The sequence below is a fragment of the Schistocerca cancellata genome, chromosome 9, assembly GCF_023864275.1.
Source record: "Schistocerca cancellata isolate TAMUIC-IGC-003103 chromosome 9, iqSchCanc2.1, whole genome shotgun sequence".
In the NCBI taxonomy this organism is placed as follows: Eukaryota; Metazoa; Arthropoda; class Insecta; order Orthoptera; family Acrididae; genus Schistocerca; species Schistocerca cancellata.
In genome coordinates this window covers 461,812,177-461,831,847 of record NC_064634.1, presented here as the reverse complement: position 1 = coordinate 461,831,847, position 19,671 = coordinate 461,812,177, and the positions used below count along the sequence as shown (strand labels likewise).

General features: G+C 46.9%; 1 protein-coding gene across 1 annotated transcript in view; it reads left to right on the top strand.

Moving 5' to 3' along the window:
* LOC126101499 (popeye domain-containing protein 3-like) overlaps window positions 1–19,671 on the top strand; it is a 244,083-nt gene that overhangs the window by 108,015 nt on the left and 116,397 nt on the right. Inside the window, exon 3 of the mRNA XM_049912144.1 lies at window positions 16,051–16,232. Within this exon, the coding sequence (XP_049768101.1) occupies window positions 16,051–16,232 (182 nt within the window). The remainder of the gene's footprint in view (window positions 1–16,050; window positions 16,233–19,671) is intronic.

The following is a 19,671-nucleotide window of genomic DNA, read 5'->3' as shown; positions in this document are numbered from 1 at the left end:
CCAGGACGATCATCCCTCGCGCGCCCCTCAAGGAATCGTTTGCGCCATTCCACAACAGTTGAACAACTCAGACTGTACTCACCGTACACAGCCTTCATCCGTCGATACATTTGACGGCTTTCAACTCCGTCCGCCGCCAAAAATCGGATTACTCTTGGTTGTTCCTACTTTTCGCCTAAATCTTCGGTGGTGGACGACCTTCTCTTCGGCGTGAAACCACACTGGCGCTATGCAACATGAAACGGTGCGCACGCGTCCGTCTCTCTACCAATAGATGGCGCCACCATAGCCGCAGTTACGTGGTGCCACCTTACGCGTAAGGCAAAGGTAGACGCACTGACCAGGTTTCATTTGAATGAAACTCATATGATAAAATTCGTACAAAATTCCAAGCGCTTTGCAGCATATCTTAGCTTACATTCAGAATTTCAAAATTTATTCTTGTCACAACACTTACTGTTTTTGTAGAAACAAAATGTCATAATTGCAGCCTTCATTTACTCTGAGGAAAAAAGACGCTAAGTTCAACCTAACTTTTTTTCTTACGTCACCTCTTCAGAAGGCCCCAGATTTGTACTCAGGATCCTCTTTCCCTTCTGTTTCTTCTTTTTTGCCTTCTTTCCTTTATCAGGGCTTCAACTGAGCTGAGAGGCGCTGTAAATCTATTTTTTTGATGTCTTGAGTGAAATTCCGTATCTTAAAGCCCATTGTCTCTAATAGCTTCATCCTCTCTACATTCCCATCAACAAATACAAGAACATTATAAGAAGCTACTCTGATGACTGTGGCAAATGGCCCGCCGTTGTGGGCGAGCGGTTCTAGGCGCTTCAGTCCGGAACCGCGCAGCTGCTACGGTCGCCGGTTAGAATCCTGCCTCGGGCACGGATGTGTTTGAAGTCCTTAGTTTAGTTAGGTTTAAGTAGTTCTAAGTCTAGGGGACTGATGACCTCAGATGTTAAGTCCCGTACTACTCAGAGCCATTTGAACCATTTTGTGGCAAATGAAAATATGATTTTAGGGCTTCGTTTCCAAATGTGACATGTTTTAGAGACTTTAGAGACTTATTTGGGTTTTGCCATGAACACACATTTTTTTTTTAGAAGTTTAAGATCGGCTAGAAACCTGTAAGTAGGCTATGACGGGAGACAATTTGGAAGGCTCTCCTTGTGAAAGAAGGCGTTGTTACTCCTCTGAGCTTGTAGATATTTACACCAGCTAATGTGACACAGATGTTCATCTGTTGACACCATATGGAAATTTGTAGCCCATAGTGCACTTTTCGTGTCACTGACACGAGGTAGGTTCCGTATTATATAGCCTTGCCATAATACACTTGAAGAATGCGTATCGTCCTCTTTGTGCATCTGTTGTGTCCACCAAAGCTCTTTCCATATTCCAACGGAACAGATATACAGATGATCTATAAAGCCAAAGAGTTCATATGCTTGTATTGAAGTATTGCTTCGAAACGTGGGTTTGGCAGGAAGGTCACGTCACCTACTTAATTATTTTTCAGGCATTTTCAGTGCGATTTCATCATTGAAACTTTTGTAACGTATAAGGGTTCTCTCAATAAATAAAAAAGCAAATCGAAAATTAACATGTTCGGTCAATTTCATCAACGTTCTCCTTTAATGAGTTAGGTGTAACAGCTGTCTAGAAATATTCAAATTTTTATCAATACAGAAACTGTGCATAATCTCTGACATTCAGAATAAAGAAGTGCGATGCCATTCTGCACTAAAATGAGTCTCTAAACATATAAGCTTGGGATTAAAAAAGCGTTGCTGTATTTCTGGAAAATGCACCTCCACATTACCCCAACAATACACCTGCAATACTGTGAGAAATACGTAAGTTTCTATGCAACCACTTCTTAGGTTTGTAGAATGGAAGTTGTTTCTGATAAGCGTAGAGACAATGGAACCAGCAGTACCTGGCCTTCTTCACAGACAGCTGGCACACATCTCACCACCCTCTGCCAAGCACTGTCCTCCTACGTTGCGTTCCACAAAGTATGGGCAGTATGTACAGTTGGAGAGTCACGCTCATTCCACGCAGAGCGGTCGTCGGTCAGACTGCACTTGCTACCTCAGATTCGATAACAATAATTGCTTCAGTTGGGACCGTTAACCTCCATACCTTCTCTCTGCCCTCTGTGCTGTAGGGTGCTGCACTGTCGCCGCGTCAGCGCCTGATGTGTAGGACTGTGGAACAGGCTGAAATGAGGCTCGATCGAAAACCGCACAATTTACCTCTGAGCCCACCCGCTTCTGTCCCTGTGTGTCTACCGCTCTCTGATCATCTACCCAATCCGACTCAACTGTATCTTGACATCAGTCAGGAACCAGCAGAGCTTTGTTCTTTGTTTTGCTTTAAGGGCACAAAAGTAACTAAGGTCATAAGCGTCCATGTCAGGACCTCGGAACACTAATTCGAAAAAGGAGTAAAAAACAGCTACACGTGAAGCCCAGTCGATGGGAGGAAGGAGAGCTGAAAACAAGTTCTTCTTGGAAGTCAGCTAATATGCTGACATCCCACAATTTTCATCTTCACAAGCATTCCGCTTTAATAGGGAACCCTGGAAGCGGTGCAAGTGAAAATGGGCTCCCTCGCAATTTGAAGCGCCATTCCATACGTCGTGACTGTGTGTCATACATACGACAAAAGAATATAAAAATTGCAATGGCCGGAAAGAATGACTCGAATGAAGCCATGCTACGAAGGTGTGTAGCACAATGAATCAGAAACTAATCACATTTACAACGCACACCAGAATCACCATAGACAGGGGGAGCCAGCGAACCAGCAGGAAAGGTGCGTGCTTGGAGGAGTGATTCTGAACAATGGTTTGTGCAAAGAGAGCGCGAGAATGTTGAAAAACTCGCTTGACGCGACCATTAGTTCTAGACAAAAAATATGAATAGGACCTTTCCTGTGGGAAATTTAATATAGTTTAATTTTGTACTGCGACACGTTTTCACTGGAGGATGAAGTTTTCGAGTTATCCAAGAAAAACGTACAAAAGTGATATTAAATGTCTTCTATCTCGGAAACAATTCGGAATAGGGCATACGGCCAAATGAAGCTCTTTGTTTACAATCACTAATACTATCGCCCCTCAAAGCAACTACCAGATCAGTTATTAATAATAGCTTTTACAAAACAAATTAGAGGCAATCAACACGTGGCCCTTTTTAAGACAATGTCAAATGTACTTATTGGAGATTTCAATACTTAAGAAACAAATTACAATCTGAAGGTGATTTTAAAAGGTGTCACATATAATGTTTCCCTCCCCCCCCTTTTTAAAGGCAATAATCAATAACATGAAAGTGATTTACAAGGCACACCAGTTCGTTACGAACCCAAATAACACAAGGAGCACAACAAGCTAATTAATGCAATTGATTCCCAAGCAATTAAACCCTCCCTTTTTTTACATATATATAAAATATGCATATTCTCACAGGATGGCAACATAGTGAAAGAACTGGAAGCGAGGTGTAGCAAAGCTAATGCAGTGAGTGCTCAGCTACGATGTACTCTCTTCTGCAAGAAGGAAGTCAGTACCAAGACAAAGTTATCTGTGCACCGTTCAATCTTTCGACCAACTTTGTTGTATGGGAGCGAAAGCTGGGTGGATTCAGGTTACCTTATCAACAAGGTTGAGGTTACGGATATGAAAGTAGCTAGGATGATTGCAGGTACTAGTAGATGGGAACAATGGCAGGAAGGTGTCCACAATGAGGAAATCAAAGAAAAACTGGGAATGAACTCTATAGATGTAGCAGTCAGGGCGAACAGGCTTAGATGGTGGGGTCATGTCACACGCATGGGAGAAGCAAGGTTACCCAAGAGACTCATGGATTCAGCAGTAGAGGGTAGGAGGAGTCGGGGCAGACCGAGGAGAAGGTACCTGGATTCGGTTAAGAATGATTTTGAAGTAATAGGTTTAACTTCAGAAGAGGCACCAATGTTAGCACCGAATAGGGGATCATGGAGGAACTGTATCAGGGGGGCTATGCTCCAGACTGAACGCTGAAAGGCATAATCAGTCTTAAATGATGATGATGATGATGATGATGATAAAATAGGTTCAATAACCACCAAACGGGCAGTGACGCCAGGCTGCCCTGGTCAAAAGGTGACTTGACTTAAAATGCCAGAAGCAGCAGACCAGCCGTCCAAAACAACACCTAAACGCCGGGGACCAACCGTGAGTCACTTCCCCTTAGACGGCACGTCACAGCTTCTGTGCACCGAAACGGAACGTGTCGCCGCTCCCGCACACCCCAACTCGCAGAAACTGGAACACAAACAGACCGCAGAAAACACGGCAAACAAGCAAACATCAATTAATATAAGAGATCAATAAATAATAATATAAGTTTTAAAAGAACCAATAAGTGCTTTCAATAAAACGACTTAAATTTTGCAGCAATATCAATGCTGCAAACATTTAAACTAAGACTTGAACACAAATGCAATGTTATAAAATAGTATCAGACTTTAAGGCCGACAATGTGTACAAAGATGAAATGGAAATAATTTGAAGATAATATTATTTTATTCAAATGCACAACATCACCACAAACTAGGTTTGGTGCACTTTAATTTCCTTGGATAAGTCTGCAATGTAACTCCCAATGTGCAGAAAATTACAACTAGTGTGTGACCTAATATCTTCAATACCTTACAGTTACTACATCTTTTGGAGACGCTGATTTCCTTAAAGGGAGTCGTGACAGCTGGTTCAAAATGGATCAAATGGCTCTGAGCACTATGGGACTCAACGTCTGAGGTCATCAGTCCCCTAGAACTTAGAATTACAGGGTTATTACAAATGATTGAAGCGATTTCACAGCTCTACAATAACTTTGCACACACATACAAAAACTCAAAAAGTTTTTTTAGGCATTCACAAATGTTCGATATGTGCCCCTTTAGTGATTCGGCAGACATCAAGCCGATAATCAAGTTCCTCCCACACTCGGCGCAGCATGTCCCCATCAATGAGTTCGAAAGCATCGTTGATGCGAGCTCGCAGTTCTGGCACGTTTCTTGGTAGAGGAGGTTTAAACACTGAATCTTTCACATAACCCCACAGAAAGAAATCGCATGGGGTTAAGTCGGGAGAGCGTGGAGGCCATGACATGAATTGCTGATCATGATCTCCACCACGACCGATCCATCGGTTTTCCAATCTCCTGTTTCAGAAATGCCGAACATCATGATGGAAGTGCGGTGGAGCACCATCCTGTTGAAAGATGAAGTCGGCGCTGCCGGTCTCCAGTTGTGGCATGAGCCAATTTTCCAGCATGTCCAGATACACGTGTCCTGTAACGTTTTTTTCGCAGAAGAGAAAGGGACCGTAATCTTTAAACCGTGAGATTGCACAAAACACGTTAACTTTTGGTGAATTGCGAATTTGCTGCACGAATGCGTGAGGATTCTCTACCGCCAAGATTCGCACATTGTGTCTGTTCACTTCACCATTAAGAAAAAATGTTGCTTCATCACTGAAAACAAATTTCGCACTGAACGCATCCTCTTCCATGAGCTGTTGCAACCGCGCCGAAAATTCAAAGCGTTTGACTTTGTCATCGGGTGTCAGGGCTTGTAGCAATTGTAAACGGTAAGGCTTCTGCTTTAGCCTTTTCCGTAAGATTTACCAAACCGTCGGATGTGGTACGTTTAGCTCCCTGCTTGCTTTATTCGTCGACTTCCGCGTGCCGCGCGTGAAACTTGCCCGCACGCGTTCAACCGTTTCTTCGCTCACTGCAGGCCGACCCGTTGATTTCCCCTTACAGAGGCATCCAGAAGCTTTAAACTGCGCATACCATCGCCGAATGGAGTTAGCAGTTGGTGGATCTTTGTTGAACTTCGTCCTTAAGTGTCGTTGCAATGTTATGACTGACTGATGTGAGTGCATTTCAAGCACGACATACGCTTTCTCGGCTCCTGTCGCCATTTTATCTCACTGCGCTCTCGAGCGCTCTGGCGGCAGAAACCTGAAGTGCGGCTTCAGCCGAACAAAACTGTATGAGTTTTTCTACTTATCTGTAGTGTGTCGTGACCATATGTCAATGAATGGAGCTACAGTGAATTCATGAAATCGCTTCAATCATTTGTAATAGCCCTGTACTTAAACCTAACTAACCTAAGGACAACACACACATCCATGCCCGAGGCAGGATTCGAACGCGACCGTAGCGGTCGCGCAGTTCCAGACTGAAACGCCTAGAACCGCTCGGCCACAACTGCTGGTCTCCATGCGATCACACACCTTGCCGGCTGCTCTTACTTCAACAACACATACCCCTACATTAGGGCAACCAACCAACCAAGTGACAGTCGCTACAACGCAATTGGTTCCATGAAACGAAGGCACCAAAACCACTTACACTTCCAATGGAGAGCGTTGTTCGAGATGGCCTCGAGGAAATGGTCTGTCCGCGAAAACAGGCACCAGAGCAATGCGACGAGCAGCGCCCGGAGCCGACATCAGGCAGGTGCACCACAAACTCGCGACCGTCCTGCAAGGTAGAAACAAAGAATGAACATCTAAATCAACAGCACAGTACGTGTAAACTTGTACTCATGTCGGTTGTAAATAAGCTGGAAAACAGTAATACTAGACAAAGCGGCAGACAAGTTTACTTTCAGTATCTCCCTAATCTGGCTTCTCCGATCCCAAGTTCCCTACCTCAAATTATTCAGAGGAGGATTCTCGATGTCCTATTACATTTTTTCACACTCTTATGGAAACACCCTGTATTTGTAATACTAAATGTGTCTGTGTGTGTGTGCATAGAGTGGAGGGGAATGTAATGTTTGTGTTGTGTAATGATGATGGGGGAAAGGAGAGGGTGGAACCCGACGTCGGTACGCAGCTTACTCCCACAAGGGGGCCGCCAAGCTTAACGCGCCCATCAGACTGACGGATCACCATAAACAGTGTCGCGTGCACTTGCTTAGTGAGTCATTGCCAGAGGTTCAAATGGCTCTGAGCACTATGGGACTTAACATCTATGGTCATCAGTCCCCTAGAACTTAGAACTACTTAAACCTAACTAACCTAAGGACATCACACAACACCCAGTCATCACGAGGCAGAGAAAATCCCTGTCCCCGCCGGGAATCGAACCCGGGAACCCGGGCGTGGGAAGCGAGAACGCTACCGCACGACCACGAGCTGCGGACATTGCCAGAGGTTTGGTGCTGAAAACACGACACTCGCTCAGAGTCTGCCGATCAGAAACTTTCTGCCGGCATCTGTAAGGGATTCCCAGCGAAGTATCTGCAGCGCTGTCGACACAACCTCTGCACCATGTTCTGCAGCAGAATGTTGCCGCCCGACGCCATTTTTGGTAGTTTGCACTTCGTGCCTCGCTTCAGTTACTGTAACGTGTCCACTGCCGCTATGCGTTAACTGAGATGTACCATCAAGTCCAAACGCCCACGAAATGTTGGCGGACGCCCGCCCGCATCTTGCCCAGGTCGTGTCGAGTACACTGCAGAGGTTCCGCTGAGAAGCCCTTACACATCCTCCATTCAGTCCCGATATCTCTCCATGCAGTTTCCATATTTTTGGAGCTCTCGAGAAAGAGATTTGTGGTCGTCGGTTTGCTTCGGACGAAGAGGTGCGCGCCTCGCTACAATCACGGCTCTGTGGGCAACGGTACACATTTTTCCATACCGGCATAGGCCGTCTTGTCTTATAGTGCGGTAAATGTATTAACAATTATTCCAATTTCTTTTAAAATGAAATGCAAACCACTTACTTTTTTCCGGATGTCTCGTTTTCATTTGACTGCCCCTTAAATATTTTTAAGGAAGCTACGTTACGGAACCCACAAATGTGATAGAGAAGAACCAAGTAGGTCACAACAATCGTGCCGATGTTGTAACTTCAAACAAAATTCTAGGATTAATATTAAGAAAATTGGAATTGTTTTCAATAATTATGATAGATTACAAAATTAATAGCAACTAATCATTTGGGGAAAACTGATGATATGACGCATCATGTGAAAACTTACAGCATCAGTTAACAATACAATAACCTACTTTTCGAATCAGTCATGCATATCGTTAGTTACTCACTGAACAGCCAAAGAAAGTGGTCCGCCCACCTAATACAATGTAGGGCTTCAGCGACCACGCAGAAGTGCCGCAACACGACGTGGCATGGACTCGATTAATGTCTGAAGTACTGCTGGAGAGAGATGACACCATGAATCCTGCAGGATTGTCCATAAATCCGTTAGAGTTCGAGGGGGTGGGGGTCTCTTCTGAACAGCATGCCGCAAGGCATCCCAGATATGCTCTGTAACATTCATGTCACGGGAGTTTGGTGGGCAGCGGAAGTGTTTAAACTCAGAAGAGTGTTCCCGCAGCCATTCTGTAGCAATTCTGGACGTTTAGAGTACTTCATTGGCCTGCTGTAATTGCCCAAGTCCGTCAGAATGCATAATGAGCATGAATGGATGCAGGTCAGAAGCAGGAAATTACGTACGTGTTAACTATCAGAGTCGTATCCAGACGTGTCGGGGTTCCCATATCACTCCTACTGAGCCCCCCCTCCCCCCTTGCACCATTACTGAGGCTCCACCAGCTTGACATGCCGGGTACATGGACGTCTCCGCACACGTCCATCCACTCGATACAATTTGAAACGAGATTCGTCCCAGTAGGCAACACATTTCCAGTCATCAACAGTCTAATGTCGCTGTTGACGGGCCCAGACGAGGCGGAAAGATTTGTGTCGTGCAGTCATCAAGGGTACACGAGTGGGCCTTCCGCTCCGAAAGCCCGTTTCATTGAACGCTTCGGACGCTGACACTTGTTGACGGCTCAGCATTGAAATCTGCAGCAATTTGCGAAAAGGTTGCGCTCCTGGCACGTTGAACGATTCTCTTCAGCCGTTGTTGGACCCTTTCTTGCAGGGTTTTCTTTCCGGCTGCAGCGATGTCCGAGATTTGATGTTTCGACGAATTCCTGATATTTACGTTACATTCGTCAAATGGGAAAATCCCCACTTCATCGTTACCTCGGAGATGTTGGGTCCCGTCGCTCGTGCGCCGACTGTAACACAATGTTCAAACTCACCTAAATCTTAATAACTTGCCATTGCAGCAGCGGTAACCGATCTAACAACTACGCCAGGCACTTGTTGTTTTATATAGGCGTTAGCAACCGCAGCAACGTGTTCTGCCTGTTTACGTACACTATGTGATCAAAAGTATCCGGACACCTGGCTGAAAATGACTTACAAGTTCGTGGCGCCCTCCATCGGTAATGGTGGAATTCAATATGAACAGGCCCACCCTTAGCTTCCACTCTCGCAGGCATACCTTGAATCGTGCTGGAAGGTTTCTTGAGGAATGGCAGCCAATTCTTCACGGAGTGCTGCACTGAGCAGAGGTATTGATCTCGGTCGGTTAGGCCTGGCACGAAGTCGGCGTTCCAAAACATCCCAAAGGTGTTCTATAGGATTCAGGTCAGGACTGTGTGCAGGCCAGTCCATTTCAGGGATTTGTCGTACAGCCACTCCGTCACAGTCCTTGAATTATGAACAGGCGCTCAATCGTATTGAAAGATGCAATCACCATCCCCGAATTGCTCTTCAGTGGGAAGCAAGAAGGTGCTTAAAACATCAGTGTAGGCCTGTGCTGTATAGTGCCACGCAAAACAACAAGAGGGGCAAGCCCTCTCCATGAAAAACACAACACCATAACACCACCTCCTCCGAATTTTACTGTTGGCACTACACACGCTGGCAGATGACGATCACCGGGCATTCGCCATACCCACACCCTGCCGTCGTATCGCCACATAATGTACCGTGATTCGTACTCCACACAACGTTTTTCCACTGTTCAATCGTTCAATGTTGACGCTCCTTACACTAAGCGAGGTGTCGTTTGGCATTTACCGGCATGTGTGGCTTATGACCAGCCGCTCGATCATGAAATCCACGTTTTCTCATCAAATTGGTTCAAATGGCTCTGAGCACTATGGGACTCAACTGCTGAGGTCATTAGTCCCCTAGAACTTAGAACTAGTTAAACCTAACTAACCTAAGGACATCACAAACATCCACGCCCGAGGCAGGATTCGAACCTGCGTCCGTAGCGGTCTTGCGGTTCCAGACTGCAGCGCCTTTAACCGCACGGCCACTTCGGCCGGCCGTTTTCTCATCTCCCGCCTAACTGCCATAGTACTTGCAGTGGATCATATGCAGTTTGGAATTCTAGTGTGATGGTCTGGATAGGTGTCTGTCTATTACACATTACGACCCTCTCCAACTGTTGGCTGTCTCTGTCAGTCAACAGACGAGGTCAACCTGTACGCTTTTGTGCTGTACGTGTCCCTTCACGTTTCTACGTCACTATCACACCGGAAACAGTGGACCTAGGGATGTTTAGGAATATGGAAATCTCGCGTACATACGTATGACACAAGTGACACCCAATCACCTGACCACATTCAAAGTCCGTGAGTTCCACGGAGCGTCCCATTCTGCTGTCTCACTATGTCTAATGACTACTGAGGTCGCTGATATGGCGTACCTGGCAGTAGGTGGCAGCACAATGCACCTAATTTAAAAAACGTATGTTTCTGTGATGTCCGGTTACTTTTGATCACATAGTGTATCTCTTTATTTGAATACGCATACCTGTACCAGTTTCTTTGGCATTTCAGTGTAGATGAGTTTATTAAAATTTTTATACAAATATGCCAGTATTGTAAATCCTCCACAGTAAGAGTGCAAAATGAGTTTTGCTGACCCTTATCTAATTTTTCAAGCGGATGTGTAGCCACAAGTTAGTGTTTAATTTTACATAACTTTTGTCACGTCGTAAAACCAGATGCTTTGTTAACTTTGTTAACAACTTGTTTAATACTGTATCGTTAATTCAACGAGAGGCTGCAAAATGACTGCAGTAATTTTCTCCGTTTTCTAGTATGTTATGTGCATCTACAACTAGCTTTAATCTGGATTGGTGGTCATTGTTTAAGTGTCTGAGTTGGCTTCGGTAATGAGTGACGTCACAAAAGGTGTCTACCGGAGAGTGGTTGGGTGTACGCTGTGTTCTGTCGGTGTCTTTTGTGCTTGGCCGGAGTTGGCGAGTGTGCTGCTGTCTGGTCGCTGTGAACTTTTTGTTCAACTTATAATAATTTTGTGAGATCTAGGTGCGGACTTCAGTTTTTTTCTGGACTTACATTATTTGACCTGATTTTTCGGTAATTGTCTTTGCGTAACTATACGAACTTTATTTTTGGTTAGGGCATTTGAGGCAGCTGTCAACTGCAGCTGATTTCTGCGGTTGTTGTTTACATTCGTGTGTATTCAGGATAATGAATTTTGTTTTACGTCTCGACTGATGGTGGTAAACTGCGCTTTGATTGTTTGAATGTTGGTGTTGGTTTTCGTGAAGTACATCGCAGTTAAGCGAACTTTCCTCTCTCGTGCTTCTGTATTCTATGTTCTGCTCGCATTACATATATTAATTACTGTTTAATTGCCGGCCTGGGCGGCCGAGCGGCTCTAGGCGCTACAGTCTGGAACCGCACGACCGCTACGGCCGCAGGTTCGAATCCTGCCTCGGGATGGATGTGTGTGATGTCCTTAGGTTAGTTAGGTTTAAGTAGTTCTAAGTTCTAGGGGACTGATGACCTCAGAAGTTAAGTCCAATAGTGCTCAGAGCCATTTGAACAATTTTTTTTGAATTACTGTTTAATTCTTTTTAATTTGTTCCTGAATTACATATAAGGCCACCATTCACGAATGTGTGAACATTATTCAATAAACATTTTTTTGGTTTAAAATATAACCCTCTGGTATTATCACATCATTAATTCTATCGTATCACGTCATTCATACTCTTCGCTAACTTGTACACGTATTAGAAAGGATCTGAGGATTAGCTGTGTGTAAAGTATCTGGGATTTATAGTGACTGCTGCATGACCGACACTTCTTATAAAAAAACGTGTCAAACCAGCAAATTAGTTCGTTCGTGGTCCATACAAATTGCAGCCCATAAAACAGCCGGTGCGCTCGTAAAGACACTGGTGGTAGCGTGATAACTGCAGAGCACCGTCACGTCTGTAGGTAATGCGTTGTGCACCGTGCTCCCAGGTCATGTACGGCCACGTTATTAGTGGTGTCTGTGCCGTGTACGAGTTTCCGTGGTCGGAGTGTCCGAGGCAAATGACTCTCAAGTCCTGCAACCGTGGATCGACTGTTGTTCACTGTGCGTTCCATACCTGCGTTTACAGAGCCGCCACTAACGACGGGTGGCCGCTTACCTGCGGCTCGATCGTGGCCAGTTCGGCGGTTCATAAAGTTGTGTACGTCACAAAAGCTAAACTATCGGCCTTCGTACTCCATACTAGGGGGAAATGAAGTACAATGACCTCGCAATGTGCGCTCGGAAACGTACAAGGGGCGTACAACAAATAAAGAAACGGATTTATTTCTCGGTCAGTTTCTGTTGAAAAAATGAGGAATTTGTAGTGGAACATCATGAAATATTCCCGCTTCTGCCCCTATAATTTCATGAAGTTCCGATAGATGGTAACAAAGCCTTCAAAATGCCATCTTTAACCAGAACATAGCAGATATTCATAGATTCTTGCAGAATGTTTGCAGAGACCTGGCAATGAACAAAAGCAGGGTGAGTCGTTGGGCGAGGCTTCAGTCATCATCGCAACGAGGTCGCGCAGACCCGTCCGATATCCCGCTTGCTGGCCGGCCGCACACAGCTGTGACTCCTGCAATGTTGGAACGTGCGGACACTCTCATTCGAGGTGATCGACGGATCGCAATCAACTGGGCTTCTCAGTTAATAGGTATGACACACTTGTCCACCAGATGGGTTACTCAAAGGTGTGTACACGCTGGGTTCCCCGCAGCCTTACAGAAGACCGTAAACAGCAAGGAATTGCTTGCACGTAATGAGGCTGATCGTCGAACATCGTCACAGGCAATGAACATGGGTTCACCACTTCGAATTGGAAACAAAACCTCAATCAAATGGTTCCAATGGTTCTAAGCACTGTGGGACTTAACAGCTGAGGTTATCAGTCCCCTAGACTTAGAACTACTTAAACCTAACTAACCTAAGGATAGCACACACATCTATGCCCGAGGCAGGATTCGAACCTGCGACCGTAGCAGCCGCGTGATTCCGGACCGAAGCTCCTAGAACCGCTCGGCCACAACGGCCGGCAACCACAATCCAGGGAGTGGTGCCACACCATCTCTCCTCCGAAGAAAAAATCAAATCCGGCCCCTCGGCCGGTAAAGTAACGGCGACAGTCTTCTGAAACTACGAAAGCTTATTCTTATGTCCTCCTTCATGGAGCAACGATCAGCTCTAAAGTGTATTGTGGTGCGCTCATGAAATTGAAGAAACGATTTCAGTGTGTTCTTCGCCACAAAAACGTAAACGAACTTCTCCTTCTCCATGATAAGGCGAGGTCTCACACAAATCCGTCCCATGCCTCACACAGTCCGACTGCCATCTGTTTAGCCCAATGAAGGATGCATCCCACTGTAAGCAATGCAGGTCATTGAAGCAGTAGGACTCTGGTTTCGACGTCGACCAATAGAGTGGTACCATGCGGGTAGAAAGGTCCTCCCAGTAAGGTGGCGTAAGGCCGTCGCACTGAACGGAGATTTTGTGGAAAAAAAAAGAAAAGAGAAAAGGCATCTGTAGGCAAAAGAGTGGGAAATAATATGGTGTATTGGAATACTGAATGTAACCAACCTAGTTTCAGAAAAAATACGAGGGTGAGTCAAATGAAAACCTAAAATATTTTTTAAATATAATTTTTTGTGCAGAAGTGGTACAAAACTTTTCAACATAATCTCCCCCAAGCTCAATGCAAGTCCTCCAGCGCTTACAAAGTGCATAAATTCTTTTAGAAAAAAATTCTTTTGGTAGTCCGCGCAACCACTCATGCACCGCGTGGCGTACCTCTTCATCAGAACGGAACTTCTTTCCTCTCGTTGCGCCTTTGAGTGGTCCAAACATATGGAAATCACTTGGGGCAAGGTATGGTGAGTATGGTGGATGAGGAAGACACTCAAAATGCAGGTCTGTGATTGTTGCAACTGTTGTACGGGCGGCGTGGGGCCTTGCATTTTCATGTTGCAAAAAGGACACCTGCTGACAGCAATCCACGTCGCTTTGATTTGATTGCAGGCCGCAGATGAATTTTTAGGAGATCTGTGTATAATGCACTGGTGACAGTGGTATGTAATTCTGCAAAATGACGCCTTTTTCGTCCCAAAAGGGAGTCAGCATAACCTTCCCTGCTGATGGTTCTGTTCGAAACTTCTTTGGTTTTGATGATGAGGAATGGTGCCATTCCTTGCTCGCTCTCTTCGTTTCCGGTTGGCGAAAGTGAACCCAGGTTTCCTTCTCAGTAACGATTCTTGCAAGGAAGCCATCACCTTCTCGTTCAAAGCGCCCAAGAAGTTCTTCACAAGCATCAACACGTCGTACTCTCATTTCAGGAGTCAGATGCTGTGGCACCCATCTTGCAGACACTTTGTGAAACTGGAGCACATCATGCACAATATGGTGTGCAGACCCATGACTAATCTGTAAGCATCTGCAATGCCATTCAGTGTCACCCGGCGGTTTTCCTTCACTATAGCTTCAACTGCTATAATGTTCTGTAGAGTCACAACTCGTTGTGCCTGACCTGCATGGGGAGCATCTTCAACTGAAGTCACACCATTTGCGAACTTCCTACTCCATTCGTAGCTTGCTGCTGTGACAAACACGCATCACCGTACTGAACCTTCATTCTTCGATGAATTTCAATAGGTTTCACACCTTCACTACGCAAAAACCCAATAACAGAACGCTGTTCTTCCCTGGTGCAAGTCGCAAGTGGGGCGGCCATCTTTATACTGATACTGCGACGGTATGTGTGCATCTGCACTATGCTGCCACCTACAGGCCATTCTGCACGCTGTTTGTAGCACGCTTACCAACTTACAGGATAACAGCGCGAAATTTCGATTTGTTATTACAAATTTAAGGCTTTCATTTGACTCACCCTCGTAAACCGGGTGATCAAAAAGTCAGTATAAATTTGAAAACTGAATAACTCACAGAATAATGTAGATAGAGAGGTACAAATTGACACACATGCTTGGAATGACATTGGATTTTATTAGAACAAAAAAAAATGTTCAAAAAATGTCCGACAGATGGCGCTTCATCTGATCAGAATAGCAATAATTAGCATAACAAAGTAAGACAAAGCAAAGATATTGTTCTTTACTGGAAATGCTCAATATGTCCACCATCATTCCTCAGCAATAGCTGTAGTTGAGGAATAATGTTGTGAACAGCACTGTAAAGCATGTCCGGAGTTATGGTGAGGCATTGGCGTCGGATGTTGTCTTTCAGCATCCCTAGAGATGTCGGTCGATCACGATACACTTGCGACTTCAGGTAACTCTAAAGCCAATAATCGCACGGACTGAGGTCTGGGGACCTGGGAGGCCAAGCATGACGACAGTCGTGGCTGAGCACACTATCATCACCAAACGACGCACGCAAGAGATCCTTCACGCGTCTAGCAATATGGGGTGGAGCGCCATCCTGCATAAACATAGTACGTTCCAGCAGGTGTTTATCAGCCAGGCTGGGGATGATGCGATTCTGTAACATATCGGCGTACCTCTCACCCGTCACAGTAGCAGTTTTTCTATCCAACGCCATCTGTCGGACATTTTGTGAACTTTTTTGGGGGGTTCTAATAAAACCCCATGTCATTCCAAGCATGTGTGTCAATTTTTACCTCTTTATCTACATTATTCCGTGGTTTATTAAGTTTTCGAATTTATACTGACTTCTTGATCACCCGGTATGTTGAATTGCTTACTGAATGTCCCTCGTATATGATATCGTTATGTGTAGCTCCAACTCCTGCTAGTGCGGGAACTCGTCTTACGGATGACCCTGCGCATAGCCTAGTCCAGAGAGAGTGACAGTGTTGTGCTGCCATGCTGCAGGCTTCATGCTGTTCTCGTTCTGGGCGTGGAACGTGATCTGCGCGCCCGACGTCTTCTCCTGGAACTTCAGCTTCATGCTGCTCAACATGGGCCAGCTGGTCTACATCATCTACCAGATGCGGCCCGTCAAGTTCGACCCGGAGCTCGAGGAGGCCTACCACACGCTCTTCGAGCCGTTTAAGGTAACCACCACTTGCACAAGCCAAATTACTCCTCCTCCTTTAAGATAGTTCTACTTTATGTTATGTTAACCGGGGACCTAGAAACGACGGAGAGGCTCCGTCCCCGCCGCAGTCGCAGTGGTCCGCAACCCCACGACGACTACCGCAGTCCACTTCATCCCTCCACCGCCCCACACCGAACCCAGGGTTATTGTGCGGTTCGGCCCCCGGTGGACCCCCCCCAGGGGAATGTCTCACACCAGACGAGTGTAACCCCTTTGTGGTAATGGTGGTGTACGCGTACGTGGAGAACTTGTTTGCGCAGTATTCGCCGACATAGTGTAGCTGAGGCGGAATAAGGGGAACCAGCCCGCATTCGCCGAGGCAGATGGAAAACCGCCTAAAAACCATCCACAGACTGGCCGGCTCACCGGACCTCGACACAGATCCGCCCGGGAGGACTCGTGCCGGGGACCAGGCGCTCCTTCCCGCCCGGAAAGCCGTGCTTTAGACGGCACGGCCAACCAGGCGGGCTACTTATACTTTAATTCAGCATGTAATCGTACGTACGCTAACTTGGATGACGAAAGAATCGTGCCGCGGTTGCACAGTTCCTTGTGGCGGAGTAGTTGTACGCGGACATCTACTCGTACATTGCGCAATTCATCAAGCGGTGTGTGGTGGATGGTACTCCTGGTATCACTGTCTTCCCTCCTCCCTCCCCCAACCCTTTTACGAATGGAACTCGGGTAGAACATTGTATGTAAAGCTTCATATGATCTCCGTCTGCTGTGATCTGTTCGTGCTCGTTTATTGTGACGGCTGAGGAAGTGACGTGTGTGGCTCGTCTCAAACGTACCCTCTCGGAACGTCAGCAGTCAACCTCCGAATAATGCTCATTGCCTCTGTTATGTGTCGACAGAAGTGCCGACACAGTGTTATTATGAAGGGGCCGAATAGGGCACGCGTCAACTCACGCCGTCCTGCGTTAAGTCTGAAACAGGATAACTGTTGAATGGTAGCAAGAAAAGTACGTAGTTGCTTTATACTTAACTTTTATTCTCTGATGAATACAGCGTTCTTCTTGAGACATTTATACTATAACTCTCAAAGTAGGTAAGGCTAATGGCGCCTTGCTAGGTCGTAGTCATGTGCTTAGCTGAAGGCTATTCTAACTGTCTCTCGGCAAATGAGAGGAAGGCCTCGTACGTCTAGTCGCTAGCAATGTCGTCCGTACAACTGGGGCGAGTGCTAGTCCGTCTTTCTAGACCTGCCATGTGGTGGCGCTAGGTCTGCAAGTACTGACAGTGGCGACACGCGGGTCCGACACGTACTAATGGACCGCGGCCGATTTAAGCTACCACCTAGCAAGTGTGGTGTCTGGCGGTGACACCACATTCCTCCCCCGCAAATCGGCGAACGGTCGTGTTATAAGGCTTCCGCCCGCCGTGGGGAGGGCCCCATGTTGACGTATGCGACGAGGTGGGGAGCCTAACAACAGGCGAGGCTGTGCCACCCGCACCCGGCCATTCGGTCCGAGGGGAGCTAGGAAACGCCTGGAAACCTACTCCAGGGTGCACGTCAACATGCGGCGTATGCGCCCGTAATGAGACAGGGTCGACCTCCATTGCGTCGGGGTATCCGACTCGCGATGACGCCATGTGGTCCGGAGCGGGCAAGTGTTCCATGGCGGAGGACAGCTGGTCACGGGAAGCGATCGGCGGCGCGTGACCCAGGGAGGCGGTTGGCGGCTGCAGCGAAGCGTCCACTGCGGGCGGCGTCGGCGGCGGCTGCTGCGGCGACGGCGGCTGCGCGACGCCATGAGGCAAAATGGAAGGCATCGTCGGTAACACCTGGGGATGAGGCGAGCCAGTAGATGGGTCCCCAGGGCGCTGACCGGACGGCTCCGTCGCTGAAAGCAGACGGGGAGCGGCAGAACCCAGGCGACGACAGAGGCGCAGCTGATTGAGATGCCGACGCACCTCACCAGAGGCCCCCAAAACCAAATACATCGCGCGGCCGAGGCAGCGAAGAATGCGCCCTGCGAGCCAACGCCGTGAACCGCGATAGTTGCGATAGAATACCACGTCGCCTGGAGCAAAAGCAGGAGTCTGCCGCTGCACAGGAACCTGATGCGGCGGATGCAGCAAAGACATCAAGGTTCGATGAGGACGACCGTGAAGCAACTCAGCCGGCGAGCGACCATCGCGGGTCTGAGAGCGATACGAAGACAAAAAGAGCAACAACGCGTCCTCCCGAGAATGCGACTCTTTCAACTTCAACATCTGTGACTTGAAAGTCCGGACCAAACGTTCCGCGGCACCGTTTGACTGAGGCGAAAACGGCGCGGATGTCAGATGTTGAATACCATTGGCCTTGCAGAATGACTGAAATTCTGCGGACATGAATTGTGGGCCATTGTCGGAAACAATAGTCTGTGGAAGACCTTCAATGCAAAAGATAGCAGACAACGCTTGGATGGTGGCAGATGACGTCGTGGAAGACATCCGGACAACAAAAGGAAAATTACTGAAGGAATCGACAACAACCAACCATCGAGCATTCCAGAATGGACCAGCAAAATCTATGTGTAAGCGTTGCCATGGGGAAGTGGCTTTTGGCCAAGCAAAGAATTTCCGCGGCGGTGCGGATTGTTGTTCGGCACACGCCATGCAAGAAGAGCACATATTCGTAATCGCAGCATCGATTCCGAACCAAGTACAGTGCTGACGAGCAAGTTGTTTCGTACGCACTATACCCCAATGTCCTTGGTGGAGAAGCTTTAAGACAGATGACTGTAACGAACGTGGGACCACGACCCTAGACTGATCATTATCAGAACGCAACAACAAAACACCACGTCGTACAAAAGTCTCTCCTTGTGAGCAAAAAATCTGCGAACCAACGGATCCTCGATCCGTGACTTCGACAAGGGCCATCGTGTAGCAACAAAACGCAAAACGGTAGCAAGGACAGGGTCAGCAGCTGTGGCTGTAGCTACACGACGAAAATCAATCGGAAACGATTCGACCACGTCATCGGTTTCCGCATCAATGAACATGCAAGCAAGTTCGGAAGAATCGAATGCTTTATCCTCGGCAACAGGCAAACGGGACAACGCATCAGCGTTGCCGTGCTTAGCAGTGGACCGGTACAAGATATCGTAGCGGTACTGCGAGAGGAAAATAGACCAGCGAATGAATTTCTGCGCTGTACGTGGAGGTACAGGCTTGTTCGGATGAAAAAGCGATGTCAAAGGTTTGTGGTCTGTAATGATGGTAAAGTGACGACCATACAAGAAATCGTGAAACTTCGTAACACCAAACACGAGAGCCAAAGCTTCTTTCTCTATCTGGGAATAATTTCTTTGCGCTGACGAGAGCAATTTGGACGCAAAGGCAATAGGGCGATCATGCGAACCATCTTTGTGCGCAAGCACAGCACCGATCCCGAAATCCGA